This window comes from Oncorhynchus kisutch, linkage group LG9 (assembly GCF_002021735.2).
Source record: "Oncorhynchus kisutch isolate 150728-3 linkage group LG9, Okis_V2, whole genome shotgun sequence".
Lineage (NCBI taxonomy): Eukaryota > Metazoa > Chordata > Actinopteri > Salmoniformes > Salmonidae > Oncorhynchus > Oncorhynchus kisutch.
The window spans coordinates 24,669,269-24,697,051 of NC_034182.2; the positions used below are offsets into that span (position 1 = coordinate 24,669,269).

At 43.6% G+C, this 27,783-nt stretch overlaps 2 protein-coding genes across 5 annotated transcripts; one reads left to right on the top strand and one right to left on the bottom strand.

Annotated features, from left to right (window-relative positions):
- Nucleotides 1-179: 179 nt before the first annotated feature.
- On the bottom strand, nt 180-7,567 carry haus3 (HAUS augmin-like complex, subunit 3). 2 transcript variants are annotated; one of them, XM_031832219.1, is made up of 6 exons: nt 7,442-7,567; nt 4,533-5,567; nt 4,128-4,340; nt 3,655-3,893; nt 1,660-1,903; nt 180-865 (listed from the first exon to the last, which is right to left on the bottom strand). In XM_031832219.1, exons 2-6 carry the CDS (start codon nt 5,538-5,540, stop codon nt 635-637), a joined length of 1,935 nt encoding a protein of 644 aa, XP_031688079.1. In that variant the 5' UTR covers nt 5,541-5,567; nt 7,442-7,567; the 3' UTR covers nt 180-634. The 2 variants fall into 2 exon arrangements, with proteins under 2 accessions (XP_031688079.1, XP_020347022.1); XM_020491433.2 differs by having other exon boundaries at nt 1,609-1,903.
- Nucleotides 7,568-7,643: 76 nt separating this feature from the next.
- On the top strand, nt 7,644-19,168 carry LOC109896960 (prostaglandin reductase 1). Of its 3 annotated transcripts, XM_020491434.2 has the most exons (11): nt 7,684-7,766; nt 8,509-8,658; nt 8,994-9,118; nt 9,255-9,300; nt 10,276-10,335; nt 11,092-11,259; nt 12,971-13,127; nt 13,245-13,361; nt 13,570-13,675; nt 14,838-14,956; nt 18,824-19,168. In XM_020491434.2, the coding sequence occupies exons 3-11, from the start codon at nt 9,013-9,015 to the stop codon at nt 18,932-18,934; spliced, it is 990 nt and encodes a 329-aa protein (XP_020347023.1). In that variant the 5' UTR covers nt 7,684-7,766; nt 8,509-8,658; nt 8,994-9,012; the 3' UTR covers nt 18,935-19,168. The 3 variants fall into 3 exon arrangements, with proteins under 3 accessions (XP_031688081.1, XP_031688080.1, XP_020347023.1); XM_031832221.1 differs by lacking the exon at nt 8,509-8,658 and having other exon boundaries at nt 7,644-7,766; XM_031832220.1 differs by lacking the exon at nt 8,509-8,658 and having other exon boundaries at nt 7,665-7,734.
- Nucleotides 19,169-27,783: the final 8,615 nt, after the last annotated feature.

Genomic DNA, 27,783 nt, shown 5'->3' on the forward strand with positions numbered 1-27,783 from the left:
CTATTCCTCCTAGCTGCCTACACAAAGAACAGGAAGAATATCAGAGTTATGATCATGCTTTCTCTGTCCTGTCACTGGTTATATCAAGCTGGTTGATGGAGCCGAATTGTCTTCAAATAAAAAAAATTGGGGGGGGGAGAAAAAATATAAAAACGGAATACTCACACGCACAAAACATTTTTCTATTAGTTGTGAAGACAATATTTATTATAATTTCTTACGAAACAAACAAATTACACTAAGGCGCTTACAGGAACATTAGCAAAGAACACTAGCAGTAAAACAAGTGACATTACATTGAATTGAAACATTGCCACAAGAAAACAGAGAAGAGATCCAATAGTCATCCTCTTCCAATTGTCTTTCGGTCGGAACCCTCTCTCCATATTGTATTTCCAAATGCTTGGCATTTAACTGGCACCCGGGGTGGCGAGAGGGAAGAGGAAATGGGTAAGCCAGGGTTCATTAAGGCAGAGCAGGAACCTCTCAGTGGCCACTTCACCTTGAAGCACCGCCACTACTTTCTGCAGGATTCTCCACTGTTCTGTATGAGCTGTGTTTTGCGCTCACAACCAGAGAAAGGGGTCATTGAGAGGGGAAGAGAGGTGAGGTAGGAGGTGGTAAGAGAGCCCCGTTACAACCGGCCCTTCTTGGCAGCAGCCGCTTTGCTCTCCAGCTCCTCCACGACTTTGTTCAGCAGCCTGGGGTCCAGGTGGAAGTAGACATACAGTTCCCTCTCTCTCCTGAGGAGGGGACTGTGGTCCAGCTGGGAGCGTTTACCCCGGACCTCCCCCATCACGTCCTGCATCAGCCTGTACAGACTGTTCTGCTGGACCTCCAGTTCTCCCAGCTTCACTGTCAACTCCTGGAGAGAGGGGGAGGGGAGGAAGAGGCTTTTAGTAGACATCCAGAGAGACACATCAGATAACTGCTAGCTAGTGCTGATAAAGTAACGAATAGTGGGGACACTGACTTAAAAGTCCTATCCTGTACTGCAAGAACAGTACTCAGTATTTTCTCACATCTGCATGCCACAAGTGGTTGAGCTTTTCTAGAATATTGACTGACATACACCAACAGTTCCTCGCACAGATGGTTATTCACAGCTTTTAAAAACAACGACACGTTTTTAGAGAGAAACAAAAGTCTCTCTTTACTGCAGGAGGAACGGAGATGAAACCCTGTATGAAGCAAACATGAATTTAGTACATTTTACACAGAGGAAGAAGAGAACCGGGGGGGTGAAAAGGATCCCTGTGGACCTGTAAGAAATAAACGTGTGCTCTTTACATATTGTACATTACAGAAGTGGCAGTGCCTCATTGTCCAGTGCAGTCACTATACAAAACCCATATACAAATGCAGTGTTCTAAAAGTGAAGCATCACCAGTGAATCCACCACTAAACAGAATTCCATTCATTTCAAAATACTGTATTTATCAAACAACGGGCAATTACTCCGGCAGCAGTGCAAATTACGTATAAAATCCATAGGACCTGTGCTACCACTATATCTCCCAAACGTGTTTTATAATAAAACTCTGCTAACTCACGCTACTTTGAGAAGACGATGATAACGAGGAAGTGTGTGGGTGTTCATAAACGTACCTGTGCGTTGGGGCAGAGATCCTCGTCAAGTGACGTCGCAGTAGGACATACCTGCGGCGCCAAGAACAGCTGCTGCAACCCCGAGAAGGTTGCCCGGCGCAACGCCTCGCAGTCGCCGTGGAGACGGGCACCCGTGTAGTGCTGTTGGCGGGCGGCCCCGGCCAGGGCCTCGCGGCAGGATTGGAGCTCCTCTTGGAGGTCGCGGGCGGCACTTTCCAACCCCTCGTAGGTACGGAAGGGCTCCTCGCGGCCACCACGTTCTGAGGCGTGGCCTGACTCTAGGATCCGGAGAAGCCTGGGGGAGTGAGAGGTGTGACACATACTGTATATTTACATACTGTAAACACTCTAGATTAGGTGGGATCTTTTTGAATCATGGGAGAAATGGAGGTGGAAACGCTTTTATGCGCAAATAATGATATAATAACCATCGTATCAAAGTCAACTTGGAGTCACACGATGATATGGTGTGTGGTCCTCCCACTACGACTCGGGAAACCATACAGTTTCTTTGGCTACAGATGAAATAAATGATGAACTTCACAGGGTGGTGAAAGTGCACAGTGATGACCTTGATGCTTGTTTCCAATAAATATTGAGTGTTTTATTCTGGTGATCGAAGCTTGGCTGCCGTTTGACAAATTAAAATAAATCTGCCATTTTTTTTATGTTTGTAATTTTCCATTGACTGCCTTTACAGGATCCAATGACTTAGGACTCAGATTGCACTTCCTATGGATTCCACTAGATGTCAACAGTCTTTAGAAATTGTTTCAGGCTTGTATTCTGAAAAATGAGAGTGTAAGACCACTCTAAATGAGTGGACCCTGCAGTGTCCCAGAGCTGTTTACTGCGCACGACCGAGAGCGCACCTTTCTTGCTTTTCTTTCATATTGACGAAGCTATTGTCCGGTTGAAATATTATTAATTATTATGACTAAAAACAACCTGACGATTGATTATAAACATCGTTCGACATGTTTATACTTACTTTTGGGATTTTTCCTCTGCCTGTTGTGACCGCCTTGGAGCCATTGGATTACTGAACAAAACAGAGGTTTTTGGATATAAAAGAGGGACTTTATCGAACAAAACAAAAATGTATTGGGTAACTGGGAGTCTTGTGAGTGCAACCATATGAAGATCATAAAGGTAAGTGATTCATTTTAATCGCGGTTTCTGACTTTTGTTACTCCTCTACTTGGCAGTTAAGTGTTTGTAATGTTTTGTGTGCTGGGCGCTGTCCTCAGATAATCGCATGGTATGCTTTCGCCGTAAAGCCTTTTTGAAATCTGGCACAACGGTTGGATTAACAAGATGTTAATCTTTAAGCCAATGTATAACACTTGTATGTTTTTTGAATTTTTATTATGAGTATTTCTGTTTTTGAATTTGGAGCTCTGCAATTTCACCGAATGTTGGTCAGGTGGGGCCTCCCGAGTGGTGGAGGGGTCTAAGGCACTGCATTGCAGTGCTAGCTGTTCCACTAGAGATCCTGGTTCGAGTCCAGGCTCTGTCGCAGCCGGCCGTGACCGGGAGACCCATGGGGGGCAGCACAAATGCAAATCAATTTATACAATTTTTGACATGCATTTTCTGGATTTTTTTGTTGTTATTCGGTCTCACTGTTCAAATATACCTACCATTAAAATTATAGACTGATCATTTCTTTGTCAGTGGGCAAACGTGAAATCAGCAAATACTTTCTCCCCTCACTGTATATTTGTATTTATTTATTTACAAATCAACACTTGGAGTCAAATATCGATATATCTTCCAAAAATAATACTGTGATATGCAACTGTATCGATACCACCACCCCCCCCCACCCCCACCCCAATCACTACTGTACCGATTATCAACGCACTGTGTTCCATATTTATTTTAGTGTGAGAGAAGCAAATACATCTGGGTCGCTTTCAGTGAAACGGGAAATAACTACCTAAACCCGTCCAATAAGAACGCCTTGCTTTCCATTGAAAAGCATTTTGCTTCAGTGTCCCTGACTGAGCACGACCCTGGTTCCTGTCCTTCTCTAATCCTTACCTGGTGAAGGATGCATCCTTGGAGCTGATGATGGACTGAGGACTGGGTCTGGGGTTATGGGACAGCTCAGGATGGGCTAGGGCCTGGATCCTGAGGGCTGCCTTCTCTCCTCCCTCCCCCAGCCGGCCTGCCACCTCCCCAAGCTGCTTCAGCACCTGCCTACCCATCCTCAGTTCCATCTCCTGGGCCAGGAGGAGCAGCTCGAATGAGGCCTTTTGCCGCAGGAGGTGGTCTCGGACCTAGATGGAGAGATGAAGGAATGGATGGATAGAGAGAGAACGTTATTATCCTCTAAGGAGGGCAACAATAGAAACATTGACAATACGTACAAGATGATAATGATGGACTGGATGATGATAATTGTTTCACCTGGTGTTCAAAACTAAATGATGGGAAAACCCATGCAGATCTGAGTATGGATATTCTAACAACAAGATCCAAAACAGCATTTGTGCAAAACTAAGTAACTGTACCTGCTCCTGTCTGGAGGTGTAGTAGTCCTGTCTGGCCAGCTGCAGGTCCAAGTCTCCCCTCACCACGGGCACGTTGAGCAGCCTGGCGCTCTCCCTCAGAGCAGCCGGTAGAGAACCCTGGAGGAGAGACTCCAGATCAGCCGCCACAACCTGCAGCTCACGCCTAGACACGGCTTCACGCGTCTGGAGAGCAGAGGTGGAGTTGGTGGTGCCCTGGGAGAGGAGAGAAAGAACGATAAAAGGTTGCATTAGAGAGTGGGTATAATGATGTTTGTTTGTAAGGCTGGTGTGATTGTGTGTACAGACTGCAGAGCATGCAACACTTACAAAACCAACAGCACTAAAGACTGAACTGAACTGTGCTAGATGTACTACTCTAGTCTCTACCCCTCTCCAGTGCCTTACCTTGGTGAATGACTGCAGGTTCCCTGTGATCCACTCCAGCCCAACCCTGGCTCCCTGCTCTTCTGCCCTGGCCTTGATCAGCTGGTGCTGGGCCACCATATGACCCCACTGGAGCCTGGCCATCTCCTTCCTCCTCTGCTCCACAACTCTCTCCTCAGTCTCTTTTCTACCCTTCTCCTTTATTTCATCCCCGACATCGCAGAGGCTGAGGTCCAGGAGCTGGAAGCGTTCGGAGCAGGACGTCTCCACCATGTTGCTGATACCCTGGAAGAACTGGCGCTGGGTGAGGGCGGCCAGGGTCTTTGTGTTAAGCTCCTCCTGGTGGAGGTAGGGCTCCAGGGACAGCTGGGAGAGCAGGACAGGGGGCCCTGGAGGGGAGGTGATGGTCACAGAACCAGAGACAGCAGCCTCTCCCTGGGCCTTTCCTTCGTTGGACACTGGGTCTATTTTGAGGAATGATCCTAGCTTTTTCACCTCGTCCATGAGGTTCTGTAGCGCGGCGTTGGTTCCAGCGTTCTCCGCCCCCAGCGCCGCGTTGGCGTCCTTCAGCCTGCTGGTGGCAGCGTCCTGCTGGGAGGCCAATCGGAGCGCAACGTCAGCCCGGGCGGTGGCGAGCACCTGCAGCTTCTTGTACCTGCGCTGTTTTAGCTGCTTCTCCTTTTTCAGAGCAGATAGCTCCGCCTCTAGATCCTCCACGCTCACCTCCCCCTCCGCTGAGGAAGGACCGACCACACCCATTCCAGCAGCAGGCCCACAGGTCTTGAGGACCTCATCAAGCGCAGTCCCATCGAGGATGGGCTTGCCAGAGTTGCGGAGGGCCTTGAAGGCCCGGGCCTCCTCCGGGGTGAGCACATTTCCCTGGTTGAGGGTGCGGCAGACGAAGCGCAGGAGTTGGAGGTTTTCCGGAGCGCAGTCGAAGAGCCAGTCAAACTCAGAGCCCTTCAAGGATGGGGTGCCTGGGTAACCTAGGCGACCCAACGCCTCCACGAACTGACCACCGTCTAACATGATGACAGCACTCTACAGGCTACCAAACTGTCAGAAGCAGTAGGGTCAAGGGTGGGAGTTATACAGATGAGAATTGACAGAAAGATAATCAACGATATTTACACTGTAAAATCATAGTCACTCAATAGAAATTAGGGGTGTAGCGGTGCACGTATTCGTAACAAACTGTTCGGTATGGGGACCTCTTCGGTCCGCACAGTGAACCCAAATGAATACATATAAAAATTACAAGTAAAAATATTAAACACTAGGCCTATAGGCTATGCCTGGAAAGAGAGTGTGTGTCGCCACTGCTGAATGAGAACGGCCTATGCAACTGCCAACACCTCAAACATGTTGACACATTTACGGTGACATAAACCCCGTATTCCTACCACCGGAGCAAGACGAACCGCAGTCGATTCTGACCGGGCCAAATAAATGACATGAGCAATAGGTCTGCTTATAGCCAAAGATGTACGACCATTCTCGTGGTTGAGAAGAATGGGGAGTTTCAACGCCTCTTGGAAGTGCTCAGTTAATTACGAACGTTGCCTTCTCACACCTAGAGTACCAGTCAAACAGTTTGGACACACCTACTATTCCAGGGTTTTCCTTTATTTTTTACATTGTAGAATAATAGTGAATACCACAAATCTATGAAATAACACATATGGATTCATGTAGTAACCCAAAAAAAAGTGTCTATTTGAGATTCTTCAAAGTAGCCACCCCTTGCCTTGATGACAGCTTTGCACGCTTGGCATTCTCTCAACCAGTTTTGATTTGTTTAACTGACTGGGTATCCCCTTTCTGCAGATGGATGGACCTCCAGGGTTACAGAGCGCTAGTTAAGTGACAGCCCATCACATTACACCGCAGTGGAAATGAAAAGAGGGAAACGAAAAGTAGGCCTACTGTGCTAAACACACGCCCCCTTTATGAGTGACACAAGTGAGTATATTTTTCCTCTTTGCAACATAGCATAAGCTTATACATTGTCTGAGCCATGTTAACATGTTGATTTCACACAGATATTGCACTTTATTTTAGTGTTGTTGTTGATTTAAGAAAATAAAAATTGTTATTCCTGATTGTGCAGTCATCAGACATTATATGACTCATCATATGGAATCAGGAATACCAACACTTTCTTATTTTCTTAAACAAATTAACTACAGTAACTGTTGTCATCTCATTTTCCACTGTTCAGAAAACAAATCATTACCCCCAAAACCACAATAAGTACTGAACCATGGTGAACCGTTACACCCCTAATAGAAATGGTACCATCAAGCAGTGCTTCCCCTATATTCATTTATCAGGGGTGCTTCCACCCTGCAGAAATAAATCCTAAAGGGAAACACTGATTAAAGCGAGACAATTTCCTGTGGAGAAGACGGTCCCTGAAATGAGGCATCCTCCCCAGTCTTAACTAGCTATTTTAATGTGAAATCTATAAGGACAAACAAGTTGCCAGGAGCAGAGCTTCTCCACCCTGATGATCGCCTGTCAGTCAAAAAGATCCACTATTTATTAGATGGGTAGCTAGTTAGCCCACGTTTATTAGGAGGCTAGGAAATTGAAAGAAATCACAACAGGGATTGCTAGCTAAGTTACTTTACTCATGCAAATACATTATAGAGCTGATCATTGTAGAAATACTTAACCAAACACTTGTTTTGTTTACCTATAACTGGTATGACAGTGAAACTATCAGTGTCCTTTACGTTACAGGCTAGCTAGCTAACGATAGAATAAGTTGTTTCACGGATAGCTATGCAAGCTAGCTAACGTTAGCTAATTAACCGCTAGCCACAGCATCATTCATGCTATAGAACGCCTGAAGTTGGTGAATAATTTTTCCAAAACCACCATAAATTCTGAAGTAATTTGTCCATCTGTTTTAAGTATTATTTTACCTTGCCAAGTAATTTCGACGAAGAAATCAGTTTCAGACTTGTTTTCCGACAGTTTCTCTGGTAGAAGGAAACGGGTAACAGTTAGCCAAAGGTCGGCTAGATAAATGCGCGCGTTCTCATCCAAAATGAATTCACTCCGGAAACATTGCGTAGAGTACGTCACGCGGAGGCGGATCGACTAACAACCGTTTTTAGCCAATGAGAAAGTAGTCGAGCACAGCCTACCCACGCTCGCTTTGTCCTTTCTGTGACATTTTGATAGTTCATTCATTCTGCATGGAGAGCAGTGACCGGTAGGTGTCCATCTGTTGAACATTTATTCGAGGTGAGTTTTGCTGAGTACCGCATGATATTAAACCACGTTCTTGGAGAGAAATGTTTAAATAGTTTCTTCGCCGGTTGTGGTTGACAGCCCACTGTGAAGCGGGCTTGCATGGCATTCACTTTGCAACAATGCACTGCGCTCTCCTAGGTTCTGCAAGTCCTTTATCTAGCAAGCTAAGCTAGTGCAGTAGATTGCAAATAAATCCATGTGAATTTAGCTATTCTAGATAGCAACCTGCACTACAGTCAGAATTGTTCAGTACTGTAAATCAATGCATATACTAAACAAAGTAAACAGCATATTTTTTCAGTTGTGCAGCATCTTCTGGCACCAGTGCACTCTTTCCTGCACAGCCCCCCCCCCCCCCCCCCCCCGTGTGTGTGTGTGTGTGTGTGTGTGTGTGTGTGTGTGTGTGTGTGTGTGTGAGAGAGATGTAAAGTCTTTGAATAACAACCTTTGTTGAAGTATTCAAGTTTCTCATCTTCCTGCTATGATAGACGCATGTGGGTATTTCAACTGTCTCTTTTACATTTCTTCACTTTGGCTATTTTAGATCTCAAAGTATGATATTTGTATATAGGTGACTTGACAGTAACATGTTGCTAAATGTAGGATACTTAAGTAGAAAAGGTTGCTGTTATGGGGAAATGTAACTGAAGTTTAGAGCGATCTTTAGCATATTTATATATTTTCCCTCTCTGAAATACGCATTATTTCCAGTGTTCTGTTTGTGAAACTCTAGGTGTGGCTTGATGGTCAATCGACTTGATCCTGAAAGTTATGGATTATCCTCATATGGGTTGATAGTGATTGACACCAGACTGGAGGTCCAAGAACAAGGACAGAGGACACGGATTATTCACTGTTTCATTGATGACATTTTGTGAACACGGTGTGATTCTGTTGCAGCTCAGTCACTTCCTTTTTGTTTGTCTTCCTACAAGCCTCCCGGGCTGGTGTTAACAGAACGTTTGGTGCTGTCTGATTAGGATATAAAGGGTCTCCAAGAGGTTTGCTAGACATTTTCTCTGCTTCTGTGCTGGAGGTGTCTCCCTCTTACAACTTGTAATAAAGCAAATAGATATTGTTTGACTGCTCTTCTCTTTACCTCAAAATTCCTAGCACATATAGAAAAGAAACAGTTCCCAAGATGAGCTCTGAGATCACTTCAGATTTTGGCATAGCAAGTAACTAACTAAGTAGTAAGTAAACAGCCTATTTTTTCAGTTGTCCAAAGCAAAGAGCCATGGTTCAAGCCAAGACCTGGGTCCTGACACGTCACTTTGAAGGCTTCCCGAAGGACAGCAACTTTGAGCTGAAGCTGGAGCAGCTGCCAGAGCCTAAAGATGGAGGTAATGACTGAAGGTCTCATCTGCACTATTACTGAGGTTATCTGGACCTGTACTTGTACTAAATACAACATTCCTGTACCTGACTAAAGCCAAGTGATGTCATACATTAATGTTTTTTGTTTTTTTCCTGTTTCAGAGGTGCTTTTGGAGGCACTGTTTCTCAGTGTAGATCCATACATGAGGTAGGAGAAAAATGGACAGGGAGGGATTCCCCTAACGTTTGCCACTGAACACTTTTTGTCATGACTCATGTAATGTGATATCTATACGGAATATGATCAAATGTAAATAGTCTGGGTGGCCATTTAATTGTTCAGCAGCCTTATGGCTTGGGGGTAGAAGCTGTTAAGGAGCCTTTTGGTCCCAGACTTGGCGCACCGGCACTGCTTACCGTGCGGTAGCAGAGAGAACAGTCTATGACTTGGGTGACTGGAGTCTTAGACAATTTTTTGGGGCCTACCTCTGACACTGCATAGTGATGTACTGGGCTGTACGCACTGTAGCGTCTTACGGTCAGATGCCGAGCAGTTGCCATACCAGGCGGTGATGCAACCGGTCAGGATGCTCTCTGGTGTATCTGTAGAACTTTGAGGATCTGGGGACCCATGCAAAATCTTTTCAGTCTCCTGAGAAGGAAAAGGTGTTGTCATGCCCTCTTCACAACTGTCTTGATGTGGAAACCAAGGAACATGAAACTCGACCCGCTCCACTTCAGCTCTGTCGATGCTAATGGGTGCCTGTTCAGCCCTCCTTTTCCTTTAGTCCACGATAAGCTCCTTTGTCTTACTCACATTGAGGGAGAGGTTGTTGTCCTGGCACCACACTGCCAGGTCTCTGATCTTCTGCCAATTGGCGGTCTCATCGTTGTTGGTGATCAGGCCTACCGCTGTTGTGTCGTCAGCAAACTTAATTATGGTGTTGTGGTTGGTTACGCTCTTGGGGGTGAACAGGGAGTACAGGAGGGGACTGAGCGCGCACCCCTGAGGGGCCCCAGTGTTGAGGATCAGTGTGGCAGATGTTACTCTTCACATTAAAACATTGAAAGTTCTCTGAACAGTATTGACTTTTCCATAACATTACTAAATCACATACTTCAGTAGATAGTACAGAAAAACATTGCATCTGATTGTTCTCCTGCCATCTGTGGTTGTTTCCAGACCGTTCAGCCGAGTGCGTATGAAGGAGGGGGAAGTGATGATCGGAACTCAAGTGGCCAAGTAAGGAAAATAAACAAGTTTGCTTCCCAAATGGCACCCTATTCCCTACATAGTGCACTGCTTTTAGGCCCCTGGTCAAAAGCAGTGCACTATGCAGGGAATGAGGTGCCATTTGGGATGCAGGCCAAGTTATCTGCATTTCATCTCTCTACCATGAGGTGACATGCATGCCTGCTGTTTACTGGAAGAGAAAAAGTCCTGCACCAGTTTTTCATTTCTGAGGCCATATATTATTCTTCATGACTCAAGTTGTAAGAGAACAAATTGAATGTACTTGGCAGTGTGTACCGAGGTTCCATTCCTGCCACAAGTAAGTGGTTCAATGTGTTTTCACTGAGAAAGTTTGTTTGTGCGAGTGAGTCAGTCTGGGAAAATATACAGAACCGAATGACTCTTCCCTGCCCCCTAGGGCTTTTAAAATTATTTCACTAGTTTAAATTGCCTGAGTACTTACTGTCTTTATAAAGGAGTACAGATACTTCGGGAAAATCCCAAAGGCTTCCATTGACTCTTCCTACAGGATGTCTTCGATCTAGCCTCCAGATAAAACCATTTAACAACCACTAAGGGTGGTTCATATAGACCCAGATGAAGCATTCTCTGTAACTAAAAAGCACTTTCAATGGAAGATTCTCCATTAAGCATACTTTACAATCTGTGTCTTCTGACACAGGCTTGTTGTAGACAGACTTTAATTATAATAAACAACCCTCATTAATTCAGTTTGTTTATTTGTGTGTGTTTTTTTTTTTGTAGGGTGATCCAGAGCATCAACCCAGCCTTCCCTGTGGGGTGCCATGTGGTTGGTAGATGCGGCTGGAGGACCCACACTGTGTCTGACGGGACAGGTCTGACATGCCTTCTGTCTGACTGGCCTCAGGATGTCTCCATGTCCCTGGCTCTGGGGGCCATCGGCATGCCAGGGTAAGGAGGAGGGGCTTCCTGAGTGCCGGTGCTTTCTGGGTAAAATATGGGGGGGGGGGGGGGGGGGGGTCACTATGAACCTCTGGCCACAAAGAGTAGAACATTTATATTTTCATGCCAGAAGAGAAATGCATGTCACGCTCTGGCGTCCTGGGTAAAGAGGGATGCTGACATATGTTTATACTAACAGTGGAGCTAGTGTGGGAGAGCTTACAGCACAACTGTTTCGTAGTTTTAGCTCACAGAATAAAGGCAGAAAAAAATGTTGACTTCAAGTCTGCCAGGAAAAGCAGCTGCATGCTTTCCTTCTAGGTTGATAAAATAAACATTTGGGCCCCAGGTATCTTCGCGAGCAGGTCACGGTCACCACTTATGGTCCTGTTCTGCTTTCCCACAGAACTCTTTTAAAGAGTTATTGAGTTTGATTTTATTTTTACAGGGACAGTGCACATTAATCAACGTTTCAGTAAAAGTGCCGGTTTTAGCCAGCCGGCTAATTTTCAACCGCAGTCCCTGGGCAGGTTATTAAAAACAATTACAATATATAGACAATAGCAACATAGGACAAGCAAGACATAGCATACAGACAGAACAACATAGGACAAGCAAGACGTAGCATACAGACATAGCAACATAGAACAAAAAGCAGATTTTACTGAATCACAACTATTTTGAATTTAAAATATTACAAGCAGTGTTGGGTTCGAGACCGATTCAAGACCGAAGCAAATTGTAATTTTGTCAAATCGCCACCATTATAAGAGCTAAAAATGTTCATTATTTCTGTGTTCATATTTCAGAACAACATATGGATTCTTTAGCCAGTCAGAATGGCGAAACAAATGGATGCTGAGGGCAAATAGAGTGCCACTCTACAAATGATTGCGAACTCAAACAGGCCTATAATAGATAAACACTGTTACAATTTCCCCAATCTCCCTTACTAAAAGTGAGCGCGGAACATTCAAACCATTTCCCCCACTCTTCCCTGCCAGGGAATCAAGGAAATTCTGATGAGCGCCACCAAGTTTGAGGATATTTTTCTACAAAAGGAAAGGACGGTAATGCTACGAGTAAAGTAGGAGGCCCAAGTTTCAATAGGTGATAAGATATTCATGTGTCATACATGGAGTGTAAGTATTTGGCCTGACGAAGCGGTTTTATGCGCTGACAGAAAAGAAGCTGATAATTCTGAGTTTTTGTCTCAGCTGGTCTCGGGAAGAAATGATGAGTCCTCGTGTCCAAGACGGAGTAAAAATGTATCCAAGACCGAGATACTCAATATGTAGTCACGAGACTGGACTCGGGTACTACAACACTGATTACAAGTAATTAAATGTTACACATGACTGAAGCGAGGATTTGTTTTGAGACGAGGGGGAGAAAGGTAATCAGTGCTTTAGGATGACGAGACAGTTGGTGGTGATACACAGATGTTATGTGTATGATTGCTTGTGTTGATAATGAGTTTGATACTGTTTGTTTTAACGGAAGTAAACCCCATCGACGGCTATCTTACTGTAGCTAGGTGACTGTAGTTACATTTCTTATTAAAGAGCTACCCCTCTTTTTCTCTGACTGCAGACTGGTCACCAGTGTGTACGTGTGGTTTCCAGGAGGTTGAGAATGGATAAACAAATCGCAAAATACACATTTCTGTTTGAATGGAAGTTGTTTTCTATTCCATCTTCCCTTTGTGCTCTGACTTCAGGTTGACAGCCCTGTACGGTCTGGAGGAGGTACTGGGACTTCAGGCTGGAGAAACCCTACTGGTGAACGCTGCAGCTGGGGCCGTGGGCTCCATCGTGGGCCAGATCGCTAAGATCAAGGGCTGCAGAGTTGTGGGCTCCTCTGGGTCCAACGGCAAGGTAAAAAGGGATTAAGATGAAATACTGGGAGGCACAAATTCTAGTGATCTCTATCCTTGCTTATCCTGAAAATGAAAAAGAGGCCAGCACTCACTTTTTTTTTCTCCCAATGCCAAGGTGGCCTTCCTCAAGGAGCTAGGCTTCGATGAGGCCTTCAACTACAAAACAGTCAACTCATTGGAGGAGGTCCTGATGACTGCCGCGCCCGACGGATACGATTGCTTCTTTGAGAACGTAGGTTATAAAGTAGTTAGTTGTAGTTATATAAAGTGTAGTAATTCACTCTGGTAGTTGGTAATATTGTTAGATATGGAGGGTTAATATTGAGTGATAAAGTAGTATTTCTCTGGTTTTAATATTGTTAGACATGGATATAAATTGTCAGTATTGGGTAATAGTTATTTCATCTTAACATATTTAGCTCGACATCTCCGTTTTTAAGGTGGGAGGACTTTTCTCCAGTGTCGCCATTCCTCAGATGAAGGAGTTTGGAAGGATAGCTGTGTGTGGCAGCATCTCAACCTATAATGACACCAATCCACAGACAGGTCTGATCTCTCTCTTTCATCTTCAAAACCATTCAAAGATGTCAAGTCTACATTGCCTAACTCTCATACTGTATTGGTACGTTGATATGTTGTCAGTGTTGCTCATTTTAATATTCCACTAGAGAGCACCATTAGCCAGCATTACACTCAGACTGACCTGTGACCAACTGAATGCATTTCACTCATGTTTCATTGCATAGTAAATAATCTCGATTAACCCAGAACTAGTCTCATGTAATTGGTCAACTACTCGATTATGTTCCGGGTCCAAACATGTTAAAGAGAAGGGATCAAGAAAGGCTAAAACAAGGAGAGGAACCGGAACAGGATGCTTCATTCACCCTCTCTGAATGTCCCATGTTTGAATAGATGCTAGCACCGAAAAACCAGTAAGGAATAACCCAAACACCGGAACAACCGTATGCATCTCGCTCAGTCACAAAATATTCTACTGTACCAGTTATGTTTACATAGATCTGGCCATGAGAGATTACATAGAAATATATGAATTAACATATTGGAACTCTGTGTTCCATTATAAAGGACCACAATGGAAACAAGTCTAGACTTTTTGTGTATATAATCCTCTGCCATTTCGGTAGATGTATTTGTTGCTTGGTGTGGCTTCTTTATGTATTTTAAATGGTCAAATCAACATCAAAAAATATGCCTATACATCACCTCTCTCTCCTATTTCTGTCTATATCAGTCTATCTACAGTGCATTCAGAAAGTATTCAGAACCCTTGACTTTTTCCACATTTTGTTAAGTTACAGCCTTATTCTAAAGGGGATAACATTTTTAAAAAATCCGCAATCTACACACAATACCCCATAATGACAAAGCGAAAACAGGTTTTTAGAAATTAGTGCACAGTGATTTTTAAAAAACATACCTTATTTACATATGTATTCAGACCCTTTGGCACTCTAAATTGCGATACAGGTATTCCAAGCTTGTAGCGTCATACCCAAGAAGACTCAAGGCTGTAATCACTGCCAACGGTGCTTCAACAAAGTACTGAGTAAAGGGTCTGAATACTGATGTAAATGTAATTTCAGTTTTTTTTATTGCGTTACAGCCTTTTTCCACAACAAAATGTGGAAGAAGTGTAGGGGTCTGAATACTTTCTGAATGCACTGTATCTAATCTTATCTATCAGGCCCATACCCCCACCTGACCATGATCTTCAAGCAGCTAAAGATGGAGGGCTTCATGGTGGGCAGGTGGGAGCATAAGAACCCAGAGTCTCTGAGGAGACTCATGGCTTGGAAGAGAGAGGCAAGTACAGTACTTGGGATAAAAGCTAGCCTGGGTCTCAGTCTGTGCCATCATTCCACTCCTTGTTCATTGTCATGCACACAGTTTAGCATTGACATGGAGTGGAATGTTAGCACAAAACAGGTTTGAGATTTCAGGCTAGATAAAACTGTCCAATCATAATCATGACAATTCTATGGTAATCAATTTGGACACCATGTTTTACATATTCTGAATATGTCTGTTAACTGTACACCCTGCTTGCAGGTATTCACATTTACAATATGAAATGTTTGTCACATACTATAGCTGTGTTCAAATACCCATACTAACATAGTGTATACTACATACTATTAGTTAATTTTAGTACACTGTAAACGGAACAGTATCCTTTCAGTTGAGCGTACTAGCTCTTCGCCGGTCTAGCGGAAGTTGATGATGTTGCTATGCAACCACCTGCTAGCTAGGTAGCATAACAAATTACTAGTTCGACATTTTACGATTTAGGGTGTGTTCTTAAATTCTATCTGGAGTGTCAGAGTACGCTCGTAAATTCAGAGCGTTGTCAGATCGCTCTGAATTTACAAACGAACAATCTGACAAGGCTCTGAATTTACAAAGAATTTACGAAGGCACCCGAATGTCCATTGAGAACACACAACGACTATACCATTTAGCTAAGCTAAGAATAACGGGAATAATCAAGTCAATTAACGTTGGGTAGTTAGTGAGCCTATAGTTAATATACTGGCAAGTTTATGACAAGTGGCAAGTTTACCTTCCCATAGCTAACATACGGTGTGCTGTAATGATATGCTATGTGGTTCGTAAGGACAGCGTAGCTAACAAATTGTCAGCCAGCATAACGTGTAAGGTAACTTATTTGAAAAGTAATTACTTTATTACATTGCTCAACATTTTAACATTTGTCATAATTAGTTAAAGCAATGAAATTGTATCCGCTATCATTGGAATTCGGCTGCATATTTTCTACCATTTTCTTAAAATCTGAAAACGATGTGAAGCCACGCCCATTTTCTGAATTTTACTATGAGCCCTTAAGGAAATAGCGTCCTTTGTGTGTATACTTCATATATTGGCGAATTTAGTACGACGACATCCGGGAAGGGGGAAGGAAAAAAGTATGTGAACCCTTTAGAATTACCTGGATTTCTGCATAAATAGGTCATAACATTTTATCTGATCTTCATTTTTTTTTGTACCCCCTTTTTCTCCCCAATTTCGTGGTATCCAATTGTTAGTAGCTACTGTCTTGTCTCATCACTACAACTCCCGCACGGACTCGGGAGAGGCGAAGGTCGAGCGTCCTCCAAAGCACAACCCAACCAAGCCGCACTGCTTCTTAACACAGCGCGCATCCAACCCGGAAGCCAACCGCACCAATGTGTCGGAGGAAACACTGTGTACCAAGCGACCTGGTCAGCGTGCACTGCGCCCGGCCCGCCACAGGAGTCACTAGTGCTCGATGAGACAAGGATATCCCTGCCGACTAAACCCTCCCTAACCCGGACGACGCTAGGCCAACAATGCGCCGCCCCATGGGCCTCCTGGTCGCGGCCGGCTGCAACAGAGCCTGGGCTCGAACCCAGAGTATCTGGTGGCACAGCTATTAGACCACTGCACCACCCGGGAGGCCCATCTGATCTTCATTTAAGTCATTAATGTAACTATAGACAAACACTCTGCTTAAACTAATAACACAAACATTTATAATTGTTCATGTCTTTATTGAACACACCGTGTAAACATTCACAGTGCAGTTTGACAAAGTATGTGAACCATTGGAGTAATAACAGGTTGACCCCCCCTTTGGCAGCAATAACCTCAACCAAACATTTTCTGTAGTTGCGGATCAGACCTGCACAACGGTCAGGGGGAATTTTGGAACATTCCTCTTCAGCTCCACAATATTCTTGAGATGTCTGGTGTGAACAGCTTGAGGTCATGCCACAGCATCTCAATCAGGTTGAGGTCAGGACTAACTGGGTTAGTCCAGAATGCGTATTTCCTTCTGTTCAAGCCATTCTGTTGTTGATTTAATTCTGTCTTTTGGGTTGTTGTCCTGTTGCATCATCTAACATCTGTGGAGCTTCAATTGGCAGACAAAATGTTTAACTTTCTGTCGATGTTAACAAGCTGTCCCAAACCATGACGCTCCCTACACCATAGTTTAGTTGGGATGAGGTTTTATGTTGGTGTGGTGTCCCTTTTTTCCCACACATAGTGTTGTGTGCTCCTTCTAAACAACACAACTTTAGTTTCATCTATCCGCAGAATATTTTTGCCAGTAGCGCTGTGCAACATCCAGGTGCTCTTTTGCGAACTTCAAATGTACAGCAATCTTTTTTTTGACAGCAGTGGCTTCTTCCATGGTGTCTTCCCATATACACCTTTCTTGTTTAGTGTATTGTAGACTCGTCCAGAGATGTTAGCATCTTCCAGAGATTTCTGTAAGTCTTTAGCTGACACTCTAGGATTCTTCTTAACCTCATTCTGCGCTGTGCTCTTGCAGTCATCTTTGCAGGACGGCCACTCCTAGGGAGAGTAGCAACAGTGCTGAAATTTCATTTATAGACCATGTCTTATCGTGGACTGACTTTTAGAGATACTTTTGTAACCCTTTCCAGCTTTATGCAAGTCAACAATTCTTAGTCTTAGGTCTTCTGAGATCTATTTTGTTCGAGGCATGGTTCACATCAGGCAATGCTTCTTGTGAATAGCAACCCTCAAATTTTCTGTGTGTTTATAGGGCAGGGCAGCCCTAACCAAAATCTCCAATCTCGTCTCATTGATTGGTTAGTTGACTCCAATTAGCTTTGAGAAGCCATTAGCCTAGGGGTTCACATACTTTTCCCAACCTACACTATGAATGTTTAAATTATGTTTTTTAGTTTAACCACACTTTTGTTTGTCTATTGTTGTGAGTTAGATGAAGATCAGATCAAATGTATGCATAAATCCAGGTAATTCCAAAGGGTTCACATACTTTTTCTTGCCACTGTATACTTTAGATTATACCCAGCTAGCACATAACGTTCTGAGAACCATATGTTTCTTAAGGCATGGTTGTTATATTGCATACAACCTTCCCATAATGTTTCCTCATGGTTCTATTTAAAGCAATCGTCTGAAACCTTAAGAAACAACGTTCTTCTGTGGGAATTTCAGTAGTTCAGCATAACGTTTGACAGGTTTCCTCATGGTTCTATTTAAAGTTGTTCTCAAAACATTAAGAAAACCTTCCATAAGAAAACATTAGCAACGTTCAAAGAATGTAGTAATAATGTTTTTTTTTTTTATAATAATTATTCTTTCTTGCTAAGTGTGTTCATGTTTGTTGGCCGCGCCCACTAATTGGCCAAACCTGATCTTAATGATCCTTTGAAATAGGGTCTGTTTTAATAGACTAAAATGAACAGCTTTGTATGAGTTAAAGAAGTTAAAAGCAGGGTTGGAACAAATTATTTTCACTTTTTTTTTGTTCCGTTCCATTGCTCTGACAAGCAAAATAAAGTTCTGAACCGGTTCGAACCCCAGAAAAGTGACTGTATATCGTTTTTTTGTGGCATCAGAATTCAAATAAAAACACATTATACCTTTTTTGTAGTTAATAAATCCAATGTGATAACTATCGTATCCTTAACTAGAATTGAAAAGGCTTATCAAATCTTCCATTAGCCGGTAGGCCTAATTGCCAGCTTTTGCAATTTTCACTTTCGTTTTAACAATCAGGAAAATTATGGCTTCGTTCCCAGAATCAATGGGAAACTAAAAACGTACATTCCCAAAACTTCCAAGGAACCAAATGTGCTAGCTGGGAGGTGACTGCTGAATGACCATGTCATAATGTAGTGTTTTCATCCACAGGGGAAACTGCAGTGTCGTGAGCAAGTCACTGAAGGCTTTGAGAACATGCCTGCTGCCTTTATGGGAATGCTGCAGGGAGAAAACATTGGAAAAGCTATTGTTAAAGTTTGATGTGGCTTCAATAGATACTCTATAACCCATAGAATTAGGATTCAAGGAGCATTCTATTCTACCCATAGGAAAGCCACAGTGTAACTATGACAATGCATTTTGGAATTATTTGTATTGTAGAGTGTATTCGTAGAACAACCCTATTATACCAGCACATCATAGTCCGTCCTTGACTCAAAAATGTTTACTTTGTATGAAGTATTAAAGTCCTTTCAGGCTTTTGTTTTGTAAAAAGGTTGTCTGACTACATATTTTTACTCACAAATCAGTTTCAAATGAATTAATAGGGTTTCGTAGGCAAGCAAGTAGTAATTTAGTAATGGTAAGATCTGCATCGCCACACTGTACCAGATCTAGGTTATTCTGTCTTGTTGCAGGCTATAGCTCTAAAAATAACTCTGCTCCAGTTTTAATTTCTTCCACAAAAAGTCACTAAATATTCGTCAAACACCTATTTTTCAGTGACAATTGACGATACTATAACTGACTAAATAGACCCAGAAAAAAACAGCCTAATCTGAACCAGGATCTGGGCTTACAGGAGACGTTGAATGACGATTCTCCTTTAAGTGGATTTGGCGCATGCACACTTGGTCAAAAATATATAACAACATGTAAAGTGTTGGCCGCATGTTCCATGAACTGAAATAAAAGATTCCAGAAAAGTTCTATACACAACGCTTATTTATCTCCTTTTCTGCACAAATTTGTTTACATGGAACATTGATGTGTACTTTCTTTTACACAATGTACGTTTTCATTGCTTGCTAACTTGCTAGTAAATAAAGTAAACCTGCTTCTCACAAATGTAGGAAAGTTCCCAGCTAACCTACTAAGTAAAAAAAAAAACACAGTGAGTCAAAGTAAATGTGTTTTAACATCCATTCAAATTATAATAGTTCCTCACAGTTTTTGAAAAACATTTCCAACACTCGCCCCCTCGATAAGCGACGTCGCTGATAAAAAGGTCTATGGACATGTTACGTGTATTCGTTTCTATTTTAATGATTGTCAATTTCATCGCCATACTATAGCATAGCTGTCCCATTCATACTTTCCTTGTCAAGTCATTATCTTATAGCCTAAGTTAGGTTTTAAGCAAAGGATAAATATTTGCTCTTGTAACTGACATGATTGACGGGTGCTGAGAGAGAGAGAGAGAAAGAAGAGAGAGAGAGGAAGAGAAAGAGAGAAGAGGAAAGAGGAGAGGAGAGAGAGAGAGCGAAAGAGAGAGTGAGAGAAAGAGAGAAGAGGAAGAGTAAGAGAGAAAGAGAGAAGAGGAAGAGAGGAAGAGAGATTATTTCCGTAGGCCTATCTCTATTCAGAAAGTTTCCTAAAGTAGCATGTCTGGACTCCATCTCTCTTTAATAAGAATGAAATGCTCCTGTCATGATTTAATCTTATAAAATGCCTGTTTTCAGTAGCTTAGGCTACCTTATTTCTCTCATTACGCCATCCTCTCTTTGAAGAACATATGTCAATGCCACGGCCATCGAAGGACCGCAGCAGCAGGGTTTGTGACATTATCAGAGGAAACCCATCGGACTTTGCTTGAATGGTTGTGCGTCGAAATAGGACCTGTATTATAATAAATGATATGCAGAAAAGCCAACAGACAAAGACCAGGTAGGCATACATTATATCTTTATTTTGATTCCAATAATGTCAATAAAAAAATGTGACGTATCCTCTCCAGCCTAGCATTTCTTAATTTGTTGATTCATATTTAAGTAATAACATGAATAATAATAATGCAATGCCATGATATTAACGAAGTGTAATGGCTTGCTTCAGATAGGTTTTTATTAAGAAGCATATCCCCCCCTCCCCACCCCCCACAAAGTAAACCGGAGTCTCTTCCCCTCCCTACAGGTTACATGTTACCAACCCCTCAGCCTGAACAATCAGCATCCTCACAAGCTCCATCTCTACCTGATGTGTACTGGCCTTCCATGCGCTATCGACCTCCTGTGCACTTGGAATCTCTCATGAACTCTCAACCTACTGTGCAGTTTCACCAACAACCACAATACTACCCAGACCCTCAAGTCTATTCCAACTAATACCAGCCTCCTCCACCCAGAGATTTATCCTACCCCGTCCTATGCCAGTCCTACACCAGGTCAGCCTCGTTACCCAGCGTACAAACCTTGAAACGTCCACCACTCAAACCTAGAACGTCCTGAACCCAGAGAGACCTCAGGTGACCCCCCCCCCCCCAGTGTGATACCCTTCAGCTTCTGCCCTTGAGCAGTATGGTAGACCCCAACCAGCTTCACAAGCCTTCGATGTGCCTACTGCTCACTACTACCAACGGTCCGACCAATAGCTAGTCCCAGTAGTACCAATTCACACCCCACAAGTGGCTCCGGAGAGACCCAGGTATTCATCCCAGATAGAGGAACCTTCCTTCCCCAACTTCATTCACGAAGATCCTGAAGAGTTTGCAACGTTAAGAATGGCCCTCACAAACCTACTGCCAGAGGAGGAAACGGAGAAGTACAAGTACCACATCCTCTTGGATCACCTGCACTTGGTCTCTGCCTGCCACATGGGCCTGGCTTATGCTAATGCCCCCAGCCATACTCCTCAGCACTGGACCAGAAGTATGGCCAACCCCACCACCTAGTCCTGAGAGAGATAGCAACCATTCAGAATCTGCCCAGGTGATGCAAGCAAGAGCTTTCAGTAGCTTTGCCCTTCGAATCCGCTCACTGGTGGGGATGCTCCAGTCATTCCAGCATGGCGAGGGATCTGCTGAGCTGGCCTGCTCCTCCCATGTTTAGCAACTCCTCAGTAAGTTATCAGGAGAACAAGTTGCCAGTTATGCCCATCATGCCCACAGAACCAGGCCAGGTGTCCAGTACAATCTGAAGGACTTCTCCTTGTGGCTGCAAGATGAAGCAGAGTGTCAGGCAGTTGCTGCCCAGGTTGATGAGCTCCACCAAGCACCATCTTGGACACAAAGGAAAGGTTGCCAGACATTCTCCAAGCCCTCATCTAATAAAGCTACAGTCCTGCATGGTTCCAATTCGACCTCCAAATCCTCACCCACCAGACAATGTTCCATACACCCACATATGGCTTCAGAGTGTAACTTGAAGAAACCCTGTACCAAGTGTCACAGAAAGCATCTTGGCATCCTGCATGATGTACACAACAGAAAACCAGACTCTAGAATCTATGTTAACCCACAAAGCCATTCCGCCAAAGATCCCATCGAATGTTGTTAAAGTCTTCCCGAGTGGCATAAATCTCAAGATGTTGATCTTTGTTATTCCTTGATGATGACTCAGAACGCATACTGCTACTGTCAGCTGCTACCAAGCACTTAGGGCGCAACGGAGCAGCTGAAGACCTAGTGCTTTGGACAATCCTACAAGAGACAGAGACACTAGCAGGAGCCACAGTCCACTTGCAACAAGAAATTCACCATCCAGGGTGCATTCACCTCCAACAAGATGGGCCTTGTAGAACAAAGCTACCCAGTAGATATAATGCAGAGATGCCACCATCACCTCAAAGGCCTCCCTTTGCGTGCCTTCTCCAGAGTTAAACCTCCTCCTCATTGGATCTGATAACCCCCCCATCTCATCACTCCAATTGAGCATGTTCACCTAGGTCCACCAGGAGCACCAGCAGCCTTAAAGACTAGACTTGGATGGACACTCCAAGGCCATACCCAACTCCTAGACCAGTCCACTCTGCAGCAGTGCCTGCTCACAACATCCCTTGCTCCTAAATCTAACTTACTCTACAACATAGAGAAACTATGGCAAGTTGATGTGCTCCCTTTCCAGGATGAGAAGATAACCACTTGATCCAAGCAAGATACAGAAGCCATGTCCTTAGACTCCATTAATGGGATTGACCACTACTCAACACACTTCCTTCACACTAATATGGCACCCCAAATCCATGCCCCCAAGGTAGCAGTCATACCTATCCTCTGACCTTCCTGTACCAAGGAGAATCCCAGAATGAACATCTCCCTGGACCCACCCTGGGACCATCCTTGCTCAATGTGCTCCTCTGATTCCGCCAGAACAGCATCGCCATCAGTGCTGACATCGAGTCCATGTTTCACCAGGTACGACTGCCTCCCAAAAACCGCTCTCTCCTGAGATTCCTGTGGAGGGGAATGAGAAAGGAAAACCCCCAGATGTATATGAGTGGCAAGTCTTACCCTTTGGCGCCACCTGCAGTCCATGTTGTGCCACATATGCATTGCAGAAATGTGCAGTACAACTGAGAGTACAACTCAGTACTGCACTCATATGTAGATAAGTCTACAAAGCCTTCCCACCATCCAGGAGTCCAAACAACTACTGGTCAGAATGTGACAACTGCTAGCTTCAAGGGGCTCTGAAATACAGCAGTGGGCCAGCAACCGTTTATCTGGAGTTGACCACATACCTCCTGAAGCACGATCTGAAAGCACTAAACTCTGGTTGTCATGACCAAACAAAACCAAGACAGGGTACCCTGGGCCTGAGTTGGCACTGTCTATCGGATAGATTGGGCTACAAGCACTGACCAGTTGAGTACAAGAGCCTGATAATTGTGTGGCGAAATCCTGCACTTTAAGAGCACACCAGCTGTCAGGTAGGATGAAGTAAATGCACTGCAAGCCGGAAGTTCACAGCAAAAACCATAGCCCTCTCCCTCCGTCTCTCTCTAGTGCATTACACTGGAGCTGACTTTTTTCTGTTCAGTGCAGATGGGATCTGTAAATGCACTGGTATTGACATTTGCGTTAAAGGGGGTGTGGGTTTGAGTATATCGCTTGTTATTATATTTTTGGAACTGTATGGATTGATTTATTTTGTATTGGCCAATGAGACTTTGGGGATATTTTTAAAGTCCTTTTATGTTTTGAACTACACAGTCACACATTAATGTACCTAACTCCCTTTTCACTCTATGTAAGGAATACAGATATTTGTAAATCTAATAACTGGGTTCGTTATTGTCTGTTGCCCCTACGAAATTGCCTCTGAGTTGATCTATTTATTATTAGTGTATGATGCATTATTGGTTGGGATACCCCTGTGCTGTGACTTGTTGTTATATGGTGTGTCTTATCCTTTCTCTCCACTAACTAGCTAGCAAACAGGCTACATTCTAGGCAGTCTCCTCTGCTGATGTGTGCGTGTGTGGTAGCAGTATCCCTATCCATCTCCATTCATATCAGCGGAGTTAATACTTGCCTGGTGCCAGAACGAAAATCTTTACCCTTCTCTAACAATACCGCCACAAAATGTGTACAAAGTCTTGGCAAGTCAGTATAACCCGCTGTGTTTCATATCAACCTTCACCGCCCAAGGTAAAGTCCTGCTACAGCGACTGTGGATGAATAACAGAGTGGGATGACCCAATCCCCCCCAGAGAGCACTATCCATCAGGCCTGGACTGAGTGGGAAGGTGAGCTTCCTGACTTGGTCAAGATCCAGATGCTATAGTCCCAGTGTACATCCCATAGAGTCACTTTCCAAAGAGTTGCATGTGTTCTATGATTCTTCAGAGAATGCTTATGGGTCAGTGGCATTTCTCAGGATAGAAACCCAGCAGGCACAGGTCCATGTCTCCTACTGCCATGGCTCACTCAAGAATAGCTCCTAAACATCCTCTCGCCATTCCCCACCTTGAACTTTGCGCTGCCCTTACAGGTGACCAGCTGGCCAAGCTGTTACAGACCGAGATCACCTTACCTATGGACAGGACAGTTCTGTGGTCAGACTCCACTAGTGTTGACTTAGTTGCACTCAGAATTCAGTCGATACAAAGTCTTTGTTGTTGCCGACCCTGTAACTGAAATCCTGGACCACATATCACCCACGACTGGAGGTATGTTGACACACAGAACACCACAGCAGATGACATCACCCGAGGAAAGAGTCTGGCTAAATTGTTTGCTCTTCACATGTGGAATCATGGCCCTCCCTTCCTTCACCTATTCCCCTCCCATAGCGCCACAGGAGCAACTATCAGAGTTGAGGAAACCACTTACCCAGGCCCCCCAGGAAGCTGTGCTTCCTCTGCCAGATGCAAGTCACTTCAGTACCTGGAAGGACCTGATTGAAGCCACTTACGGTCCATCAACCAAACTCACTCTCAAAACCCTGGTTCTCCAGCTACTGACCATTTAATGTGAGATCCTCTTTCTCCAGCACTCCCAGAGAACATCCATCCCAGAAGACCTCCATTCGCTGTTAATTAGTAAGTAAAGTGGCCCCCTTGAAAAGCCAACTTCAAAACCTCTCTCCTGAATTGGACAAGTCTACAGGTCTCCTTTGAGTTGGGGGCAGGCTCCGGAGAGCTGAGACTCTTAAACCAGACTTGGTGCACCCAGTAGTGCTGGATCCGAATAACCCAATCGCTTGGCTCCTCATCAATCACTATGATGACAAGCTTGTCCATCCTGGTGCCGATACGGTGTTTGCTGACATCCGCCAACATTCCTGGGTTCTGAAGGGACGTCAAGCTGTACGTCAACACCAACATTCCTGCCTCAAGTGCAGGGAATGGAAAGCCAAGCCCCATGTCCCCAAAATGTCAGACCTACCTTCTTCCCATCTCCGCCTACACCAGCCATGAAGGATGAAGATGGAAATATGTTTCCATATTTGGGGCAGCTGTGGTCGAATTGCCCCTACCCTGAGACTATCACCAACCACCATCCCCTGTCCAGACTCCAGCACCACCTTTAAATACCCACACCTGCCAATAATCAGTGTGGCAAACCTTACCATTTCAGTTTGTATTTTGTTACAAGACACCTTATGCCTTTCTTTGTGTATTTTGGATGCATTTATTTTACCTTTATTTAACTAGGCAAGTCAGTTAAGAACAAATTCTTATTTTCAATGACGGCCTAGCAACAGTGGATTAACTGCCTGTTCAGGGGCAGAACGACAGATTTGTACCTTGTCAGCTCGGGGGTTTGAACTTGCAACCTTCCGGTCCAACCACTAGGCTACCCTGCCGCCCCAATATATTTATGACAAAGTAAGTTTGTTCTTACTTCTTAAATTGATACTATAATTTGATTGAGAACATTCACTTTATTTGATCAATATGTTTGCTTTATGCATTTCCTTTACTCATGTTCGCCTATGTTTGTTCATGTTATTGAGATTCATGAGCATTTGTTTAATAGAAAATCACTACCATGTATGCTTTTGTATCTTCGTTAACCATCCCATCATCTTCAACAATTCAACTGAAATTAAACTTTGACCAGACAGCATCAGATGGGCTACACATACAGAGACACGCTGTTTCACTAACTCTGATTATTTTTCCGATGAGATACATTCAGCCTTGTGAACTGAAGGAAAATGATGGAACACAGAGACGAAAGCTAATATAAAATTTAAAAAAAATCCTTGGTCAATATCTTTGGGGAAGCCTGGCTTCCCTTGGCACCAGTTGTATTCAGTGCACGTGACAAACTTGGATTTGAATACATGCCACAGCAGTTCTACAATCTCCATCAGAAGCCCAGGCTTTTGGCATAGCTGGAAAAGCTTTAATTTCTGGACTACAGCATTGTAAGATTGTGCCCTCCACAGCACTTGGTTGGTAGGTTACATTATATTTAGATACTTCAAATACTGCCTGAGACACCTTTTGCTACTTGTCTCTGCACTCAAATACTGAAACACTATTACATGGTGTTCTTTGTTTGAATGGACTGTATTTGCATGAAATGTACATTATGGAAAACATGTCTCACACTTAAGTATTTATATACATATTTAGTAGAATAATTAATGGATTGACAAGATTTTGGCACTATCAAACTTTTAGGTTAGTAGGAAAGTTAATCATGTAAACCACCTAAATATACTCAGTCAGGTGAGTGGATGGTAGCAGTTAGACTTCTTTACGTGCTTCAAACTAGCAGTAGGGGTTACCTTAAATGAATGACTCTTGATCCGTAGACTGTAGCAAATCTATGTATCTTGTTTGGAGTTCCTTGCGTTTTCTTACCTTTGTTTGATTGCAGTAAGAACCGTGAGCTCTCCCACCATCCACGCACACACACCATATGTTCAAACACCAGTGTTTATCACAGTTGGTTGGTGGCACCTTAATTGGGGAGAATGGGCTTGTGGTAATGACTGGAGCGGAACCAGTGGAATGGCATCAAATACATGGTTTACAGGTGTTTGCCATTCCATTTGCTCCGTTCCGGCCAGTATTATGAGCTGTTCTCCCCTCAGCAGCCTCCACTGGTGTTTATAGATCCCTGATGTGTGTTTACCGCCACCATTTATCTGTACCTAGTGGTCTGGAGTGTAATTGCCCAAATATTACCATAATATAAGATAAACCAAATTGGCTCCAACACTCACATTCACCGAACATTTAGTATTTGAAACTCAAACATTCATTTCCTAGCTGCTTTTTCTATAATCCTACAGGGTCTTTATAATTCTCCATACCTTATATTCCTATGCATGCCCACCATTGTATTTGGCAGATGGTATTTAAAAACTGATCTGGTTTAGAAATCAAACTCTGGTTCTTATTGCAGAGTACATTGTACAACTGTTAAGATTGTATTGCAAGGTATGCTATATGTGTAGGCTATGCCACATGTATTGGCTAATATGCATGTGCAGCTTTCGTTTCATGCCTGCATTTATCAACATGCTTTTATTTGGGTTCTATGCAAAGTATATAATTGAATGTTTCTTTAAGCCTGTAGATAGTTACTTGAAATTAGACAATCATGCCAAAATATGATTACATTTTTTTTATTCACTGACAGAGCTAGCTAGCTAATAAAACGTAACTTGACATTTACACAGTAGCTGGCTAGGCTAGTCAAACTAACATTG